The sequence below is a fragment of the Talpa occidentalis genome, unplaced genomic scaffold (assembly GCF_014898055.3).
Source record: "Talpa occidentalis isolate TD23 unplaced genomic scaffold, MPIMG_talOcc4v2.1 talOcc4.15, whole genome shotgun sequence".
NCBI classification, from domain to species: domain Eukaryota; kingdom Metazoa; phylum Chordata; class Mammalia; order Eulipotyphla; family Talpidae; genus Talpa; species Talpa occidentalis.
This window is the reverse complement of record NW_023601543.1, coordinates 41,420,911-41,428,748: the sequence shown is the minus strand read 5'-3', so window position 1 is coordinate 41,428,748 and position 7,838 is coordinate 41,420,911. Positions and strand designations below refer to the sequence as shown.

General features: G+C 35.5%; 1 protein-coding gene across 1 annotated transcript; it reads left to right on the top strand.

Annotated features, from left to right (window-relative positions):
• Positions 1-1,604: 1,604 nt before the first annotated feature.
• On the top strand, positions 1,605-7,619 carry TENT5D (terminal nucleotidyltransferase 5D; the record flags this gene model as incomplete). Its single annotated transcript, XM_037513011.2, is given in 4 exon segments — positions 1,605-1,697; positions 6,638-6,782; positions 6,784-7,156; positions 7,159-7,619. Coding segments are annotated over 3 exon segments (960 nt in total), but the record flags the coding sequence as incomplete, so codon positions are not given.
• Positions 7,620-7,838: the final 219 nt, after the last annotated feature.

The window sequence follows — 7,838 nt, the reverse complement described above, 5'->3', positions numbered from 1 at the left end:
TAGTCTACTGTTTTATTGAATACAGCATGGAAGCATCAAAATAGTACCAATTTGGCCTCCCCGGTGGCACAGCGAGTTGAGCACAGCATTGTGAAGCTGTCCACAGCCTCTGTAGCGCAGGTTCAATTTCCAGCCGGCCAGGGAGAATCCCACATGGCATGGCAGACCTCTCCTGCCTCACCCACTGCTCCACTCAGCAGTGTCTTTGGTCCGTCTGCCTGTTCTGCTCCCTGCTCTCTCTGGTGAATTCTCTCACCCTTCAGCGCCTCTGACCTGTACCCCAGTTCTTGTATGAATAAATAAATATTTTTTAAAAAGTACCATATGGTATTCAGAATGTTTTCATTTTAATATACAAAAATACTGTTTTTCCCCTGAAATTAGTATTTTTATTTATTTTTATTTTTAAGATTTATTTTTATTTATGTATACAAGAACAGGGGTGTAGGCCAAAGGTGCGGGAGTGAGAGGATTCACTAGAGACAGAGTGGGGAGCAGAACAGTCGGATCTACTGAAATACATTGCTGAGGGGATCAGCAGGCGAGACAGGAGAGGTTTGCTGTGCCACATGTGGGTTACCTCCCTGGCTGGGGATCGAATTCTTGCCACAGTGGCTGGCGACTGCTTGATAGCACTGAGACTTTAACCCCTACACCACCAAGGAGGCCCTATTGGTGTTTTTCAAGGGATGATTTAACCATAGGTTAAATAAATACTGCATTGTCATTTCTTACTATTTCTCATAGGCATTAACATTCTCTCTTGGAAACAAATTCAGAATAAAATATTCAATAACTCTTTCCCATAGGCATATTCTATCTATACTTCTTTGGGCTACTAAAGTACACTATGATCAAAATTTGTCTCTTTATGTGTAAGTAGGTTCATGTGTATTTATGTTTTGACAGTTTCTAAAGCACAGGAGACTACTTCTATGTATAATCTTTTGTGATAGATAATGATACTTGCTAGCTTTCTGTTTTAGAAACCTAAGAAAAACTTTTTAAAGTCTTTGTTAGTCTTCATGTTTATTTGAAAAAAAATATTGGACCATTAAAATATAAGAAGAAAAATAGCATATAGTGTAAAAGAACATTTTATTATAATTATGTATTATTCAACATAATACTTTAAATTAAATGGAAATAGTCTAATTATGAGGGAGTTGGTACTACTATTGGGGTTACTGTTCCTTTGCTCTTCTTTCTTACTTTCCTTTATTAGTGGTTCTTAAAGTGTAGCTCCTTGACCAGCAGCCATCGATATCACTTGGGAAACTGGTAAAAATGCAGGTATTCAGGCCACAAACTCTGACTTGAATGAGAAACTCTGAAGGTGGGACCCAGAAATATATATGTTTACAAGCCTTCCATGTAATACTGATTTATGCTGTAATATTTTTTTCTGTTTGACTCTCCATTTCTCTCCGCATATATATGTGTGTGTACATACATATTATATACATAATTTGTAGGACTACTGGCTGGGGAGGGGCAATTTCATCAGATTACTAATATGTGATATTTATCTAGGGACTCTAATCTTGCTTTTATTCTTGCTTTTTTTCTCCTCCCTAGTTTTTCTGATTGATTCATGACTTTATTCAGTGATAAGATGAAAATTCCTGTCTTCATTGAAGGATCCACTGAATCATTAACACAACTATATCACATCCTAGAAAGGTGTTCTTTCCAAGGTAAGTCTTAAGTCTTCTCTGATTCTCTTTGAAAGTATCATTCTAAAATTAAGAAAAATGTAATAAAAAGGACTACATTCCTCTTCTTTTCCCCAGAACTGAAGAACCATAGGATAGTAGTGGGGAGAAAAACTATACTTTATTATACAATAATCTATTCACAGCCCTTTAGGAAATCTTGGCAACCTGTATTACCTTGCTTCCCAGATGAATTTAACCAATTGAATAATGGAAACCACTTTGTTTTTTATTTCAGAACAAGATTTATATGCTCTGCAAAATAGTGACCTATTGGTGATCTTTACATTTGGAAAAGATTAATTAATAATTTCAGTTTTGTGCTTCTATTTGAGTTTATGTGGAAAATTATTGAAGGATTTGTATTGTGATTTTGAACTTTCAGTCCATGAAAATATACTTTTATACTTAGTGCTTATAAACACACTTTCCATAACTAAAAGCTATACTATATCGAAGATAAAACATAAGCAAAGTGGATGAGGTTGTTGGAGTTTCCCCACCTTTAAAGTGAAAGTCATCCAAAATTTATATTTATTTAGTCATGAATTTTGGTTTAGTAATTCAAATTAAATTTTCCAACAAGTTTTGTAATGTTTTTATCTTTATATATAAGGATTTGTCATTCTTAGTATGGCAACTAAGTGCTGAGCTATAACCCATACATGAAGATAAATCTTATTACCTTAATATCATAATTAAATTTTATACAGTATTATGTTGGTATATTATATTATGTTGATATAAATAGATATGCCAGAGAAGCATACCATTGTTCTCAAATCTTGATTATCTGTTAGTAGAGATAAATAGAGGTATGTAGGACATGTATTTCACTGTTTCGTATGAGTAAATGAATGATTCAAAGCAAGACTTCCTATTTCTTGGTTTGAAGGAAACCATTTGGAATCAAGGACTCCTGCATTCTGGCAATAAATTAACTTAATCATATCTTTGGATGGCTTTATTTTTACACAAAGAACCTGGAAACTCTATATGGAAAGAATTTGGTAATTCAGTAATGTCAGTATACCAACTTCAATGATCTTTATTTCCAGATCATTGGCAATTAGAATTATAGATTTACATGGGGATTGGGGATTGTAGGTCTCAAATAAACCATTGAATTTTAGGGCCTCCCTGGTGGTGCAGGTGGTTGAGCGCAGGGCTATGAAGCTGTCCGCAGCCTCTGCAGTGCCGGTTCGATCCCCGCCGGCCTCGGAGCAACCCACATGGCGAGCAGATCTCTCCTGTCTCACCCACTGCTCCCCTCAGCAGTGTATTTCATCAGTCTGCCTGTTCTGTTCCCCACTCTGTCTCTGGTGAATCCTCTCACCCTCCCGCGCAGCTAGACTGTACCCCAGCTCTTGTATAAAAAATAAAAAAATAAATAAAAAACCATTGAATTTTAAACTTCCTACTAATATTGACAAAGAAAATTTGTCATAAAGGGAAGGAAAATTGCCATTTGAAAAATAAAATTTGTATATTAAAAAGGAATTTTTAAAGCTTTTTCTATATTCTCAATTAAAATTACATAGCTTACATGTGATATTCTGAAATATTTATTAGGTAAATGATCTTTCTAAAGCCTTTACATGAAGGCAGTCAATGTTATCAGTTATTCTTCTCCAGATCAAGACTTTGAGGATAACAAACTTTGTTGGCTTTAAACAATTCAGTGATAATTCCGGGAAAAGGAATTACAAAATAGGCATGCTAGCTCTCATAACCCCATTTTGTGGGACAGTTTATCCCATAATAAAAATAAGTCATCTTGAATTCACATTTATGGGGATTTCATATAGAATGAAACAAATAGATTTAGTAATATATTCTCACTTACATGGATCTGCCATTGCTTGTTTTTTTTTCAAAATGTGACTGTCAAATTCACTTTTGTAGCTCTCAAGTAACATGATTTAATTAGCTCTAGTTCTACTTGAGAAATATATACTACTGCTTTCCCATATGGGCCTGGTAGAATGTTTCCCACAAGGAAAGGTGGGGAAGGCTGTTCTGCCAAGGTGGTAGTGACCAGTCGACATTCACAAGCACATCTGTGAAGTTGACTTCAATAAGTACGCAACACCCCCCACCCTCATCCCACCATTCAAAGAGATCCAGAAATTTGCCATAAAGGAAATGCGTACTCCAGATGTGTATATTGATACCAGGAAAAACAAAGCTGCCTGGGCCAAAGGAATAAAGAATGTTCATACCTTATCTGTGTGCAGTTGTCCAGAAAACATAACGAAGATTCACCAAAGTATACATTGAATATCTATGTAACTGTCAGCCCTTTCAAAAATCTACAAATAGTCAATATGGATAAAAACTAACCACTGATTGTCAAATAAAGTTATAAAACTATATATATAATATAAGATATAATATATTATATCTTATATTATAATATATTATATCTTATATAATATATTATATCTTATAACTATTATCACACTATTATCACAACACAACACTAAATTCTACATTTTCAGATTATATCCTAGTAGGTCCCTAGATAGGCAAAATATGAATATCATCTATACAAATATGTCTTAAGCTTCGTATCAGTTTTTCTGAAATTCAGAAAAGAATGCCTAACCCAAAGATATGTCTACAATGAACTTTATTTCTTTCCTAGATTTGTTTAGATGGCTTAATAAAGTATTTAAAGATCTGTGTAATAGCTATAATTGTGCTAATTACCTAATAGTATAATTTAATTGAATTTATAGTGTTTATAATTTTAATTTCTTAAATACCTCTCCCCAACTATAAATTTTTCTGAACATATATTGCACATTTATTTTTATTTATTTATTTGTTTGTTTAAGATTTATTTATTTATTTATACAAGCACTGGGTACAGTCAGAAGCGCAGGAGGGTAAGAGAATTCACCAGAGCCAGAACAGGGAGCAGAACAGGCGGAAGGACCAAAGTACACTGCTGAGGGGAGCAGCAGGCATGGCAGGAGAGGTCTGCGCACCATGTGGGACCCTCGCCTGGTGGCTGGGGATCGAACCAGTGCTGCAGAGGCTGCAGGCAGCTTCGCAACCCAGCGCTCAACCGCTGCACCACCAGGGAGGCCCATATATTGCACATTTAAAGAAAAAAAATCAAGTTCAGGAATCTTATGCTCTTGTATGTACTTGGTCTTATTCTGGATACAAATTTAATAATCTCATTTGTTTTCCATTTTAAAGTGACAATCATTTCCTTCAACCAATGTTTTAAATTTTTATTAATTTTTTAATGAAGTACTGTTGTTTTACATCCTTTTAATATTTTGACAGTATAGGATTTTTCCCCTCAAGTGTGATTACCCTAGCTCTTCCAACACAAAAACACCTGTAGTCCTCCACCACAGTCCATTGTACTCTCCCTAAACCCCAGTCCATTCTCACTCCTCCCCCTCTGGATGTCCCAGATCTGATGAGCTTTCAAGGGTTGATTTTAATATTTGTCTTTTTTTTTTAAAGATTTATTTATGTATACAAGAACTGGGGTATAGGCCAGAGGTGTAGGGAGTGAGAGGATTCACCAGAGACAGAGTGGGGAACAGAACAGGCAGATTGACTGAAACACACTGCTGAGGGGAGCAGCGGGCAAGCCAGAAGAGGTCTGCTGCACCATGCAGGTAGCTCCCTGGCTGGGGTTCAAACCTGCACTGCAGTGGCTGCGGACAGCTTTATAGGTTGTGTCTTAACCTCTTGTGCCATCAGGGAGGACCGATTTTAATATTTGTCGTTGACCCTGTGTTTGGTTTCTCTATATGCCTATATAAGTGACACCATTTGGTATTTATCTTTCTCCTTCTGGCTTTTTTCACTTACCATAAGCCCTTCCACCTCCATCCATGTTGCAGCAAATGTCATGAATTTATCTTTTTGGATCACTGAGTAGTATTCCATTTATATGTATATCATACCTTCTCTATCTACTCAGCTGTTTTGGGGCACTTGGGTTGTTTCCATACCATGGCTATTGTAAATAGTGCTACAATGATCATTAGGAGTGAATGTTTCCTTTCAAATTAGTGTTTTTGTGTTCTTTGGGTGGATTCCCAGGAGTGGAATTTTGGGGTTATATGGCACACCCTTTTGAGGAACTTCCAAACTGCTTTCCATAGAGGTTGGACCATTCTATATTCCCACCAACAGTGTAAGAGGGTTCCTTTTTCTCCACACCCTTGCCAGCACTTGTTGTTTCTGCTCTTTTTAATATGGGCATTCCTCACTGGTGTGAGATGGTATTTCATTGTGTCAACCAACATTTATTAAAGTGTTATGGGCACATGGAAGAAATGATCAATTATATACAATACTTATCCTTAAGCAATTTAAGGAATTCATATTCTAATAGTGGACTTCAGTAATAGTCTTTAAAATGAGACTAGTAATATACATAAAACTGAATATTACTTGTCACAAGGCTCTGATGCTTTTGGATTAAAGATGCTATAGCTATATATATATTTAAATATTATGCCATTTAGTCCATTGAGTTCTAACACACATGGTCATGCTCTCAAATCTCACTTTAAATTCATGACAATTAACCTCAACAATGTACTATGACTATGACATGAACAAAATTTATACCTCCAATTATAATTATTTACATGAAGAAGATTGAGAAAGACCACCATTTTATATCAACAATAATTATAACTCTAATAAATCCCTGAGAATGTCTGTTTGCATACACCAATATATCTAAAAATTTTGACATAATCATAATGGCTCTCATTTACTTCTAGATTTTAACATGATTTGATGCATTGATAAAATTATTTGTAGTATCAGTTCGGTTTTATGTTGAGGGTAAGTCTCTTTTAAACTTTTCCATATGCTTTAGGTATAGGAATGATTTCAAGATGCTAACATTTCCTTTCAATATTTTGCTTGTTTTTTAGTTGATCTACTGACTTCACAATGTCTATAATCAGATTCAATAATCTCACTTGGGATCAAGTCATAACACTGGATCAAGTGCTAGATGAAGTAATTCCAATTCATGGAAGGGGGGATTTCCCCACATTGGAGGCAAAACCAAAAGATAATCATTGATGTTGTGAAAGATCAACTGATTGAGCAAGGAATTATTGTTAAAGATGCACGATTGAATGGTTCTACAGCAAGTTACATACTTGCAAGCCACAATGGACCCAGCTATAAGGATCTGGATGTTATTTTTGGTGTTGAATTACCAGATGATCAAAAATTTCAGGCTATTGAGGGTGCAGTTCTAGGTTGTCTACTCGACTTTTTACCAAAAGGTGTAAAAAAGGAAAAGATTACTGTAAAGACCATGAAAGAGGCTTATGTGCAAAAGATGGTCAAAGTTTGCAATAAACATGATCATTGGAGTCTCATCTATCTTTCACATAATTCTGGGAAGAATGTAGAACTATAATTTGTGAATTCACTCAGACAACATTTAAATTTAGTGTAGATTCCTTTCAAATTGTTTTGGATATCATGTTAGACTTCTATAGAGACAAAAATGTTAAGCTAACCAAAGAATACTATCCTGTTGTGGTAGCTGAAAGCATGTATGGAGACTTCCAAGAAGCAATGATACATTTGCAATACAAGCTTATATCTACCAGAAAACCTGAAGAGATTAGAGGTGGTGGTCTTCTGAAGTATAGTAACTTGCTGGTTCATGACTTTAAGCCAGCTTGTGAAAAAGAAATCAAGATGATGGAATGTTATATGTGCTCTATGTTCTTCATTGATTTTCCTGATATAGCAAAACAGCAAAAGAAGGTTGAATCATACCTCTGCAACCATTTCATAGATGAAGGAAAAAGCAAGTATGACTACCTTCTGACTCTGCATGGAGTTGTAAATGAAAGCACTGTTTGACTTATGAGACATGGAAGGAAGGAAAGAAGGAAGGGAGGGAGGTAGGGAGGGAGGGAGGAAGACAGATAATGCCATTTCTAATAGGATGAAATGTACTCTAGACTCAGATTTAAAGTCTATTAATTCCTTTGTACCGAGATGCTGGCACAGTTAGGCAACTTACTGTGAAGAAAGATTATGACTTATTGTATCATTCAGAGTTCAAACTGGTTTAAATGATAAACTAACTTTTTTAAAAATTAACCA